We start from the raw sequence: 610 nt of genomic DNA on the forward strand, positions 1-610 counted from the left end.
TCTTGGAATGTGTAATGAATATGTTACATCAAACATTCTAGAAAATTCTTCATGAAATCAAGGTTTTCAGGTTTCTTTGTCTCCGTACTACTAGTTTTTCTTTAGGGGAGGATACCTACAGACTAATGATTTTATAGTTTTTGGAGGCCAGATTTTGAAGGCTCTGCTCATTTTAAGTCAATGGCTTTTGTTGAATTTGTTTTTCTTCCAGAACTGGTGGCATCATGACATCACCACGCATGCCCAATGAAACCGTTGTGGTCCTCACATCAAGTGGCATCAAATTCCCCCAAGCAGAGACCCTTAAACCCTCCATTGAGAGACAGGATAACCTGCTGAAATGTCTAAAGGCTGAGATCAAAGTTCTCGGGGTAAGTAAAATGAAAAAGGGTTCTGGTTGAGAAGATTCAGAGGAGAATGACCGTGTATGTCTGGGGTCTGAAGATCCACTGTAACCCAGAGATGTTAAAGGCTTGCTGACAGACTCCGGACTGACCTAGAGGTCAACAGATGCCGCTTGAAGGGCCATTGCATCTTGCCCCACGCCTTCACCATATAAGGTGGTATATTTTTTAAATTCCATTTCAAGGAATATCTACAGAGATTTTGG

The 610-nt window shown here is 41.6% G+C and overlaps 1 protein-coding gene across 1 annotated transcript in view; it reads left to right on the forward strand.

Annotated features, from left to right (window-relative positions):
- Nucleotides 1–224: 224 nt before the first annotated feature.
- Nucleotides 225–610, forward strand: part of MS4A6A (membrane-spanning 4-domains, subfamily A, member 6A) — a 17,731-nt gene continuing 17,345 nt past the window's right edge. The window contains exon 1 of the mRNA XM_006899906.1: nt 225–371. Within this exon, the coding sequence (XP_006899968.1) occupies nt 225–371 (147 nt within the window). The remainder of the gene's footprint in view (nt 372–610) is intronic.

Source organism: Elephantulus edwardii, unplaced genomic scaffold, assembly GCF_000299155.1.
Source record: "Elephantulus edwardii isolate Elephantulus edwardi_28Jun2011 unplaced genomic scaffold, EleEdw1.0 scaffold00268, whole genome shotgun sequence".
Classification (NCBI taxonomy): domain Eukaryota; kingdom Metazoa; phylum Chordata; class Mammalia; order Macroscelidea; family Macroscelididae; genus Elephantulus; species Elephantulus edwardii.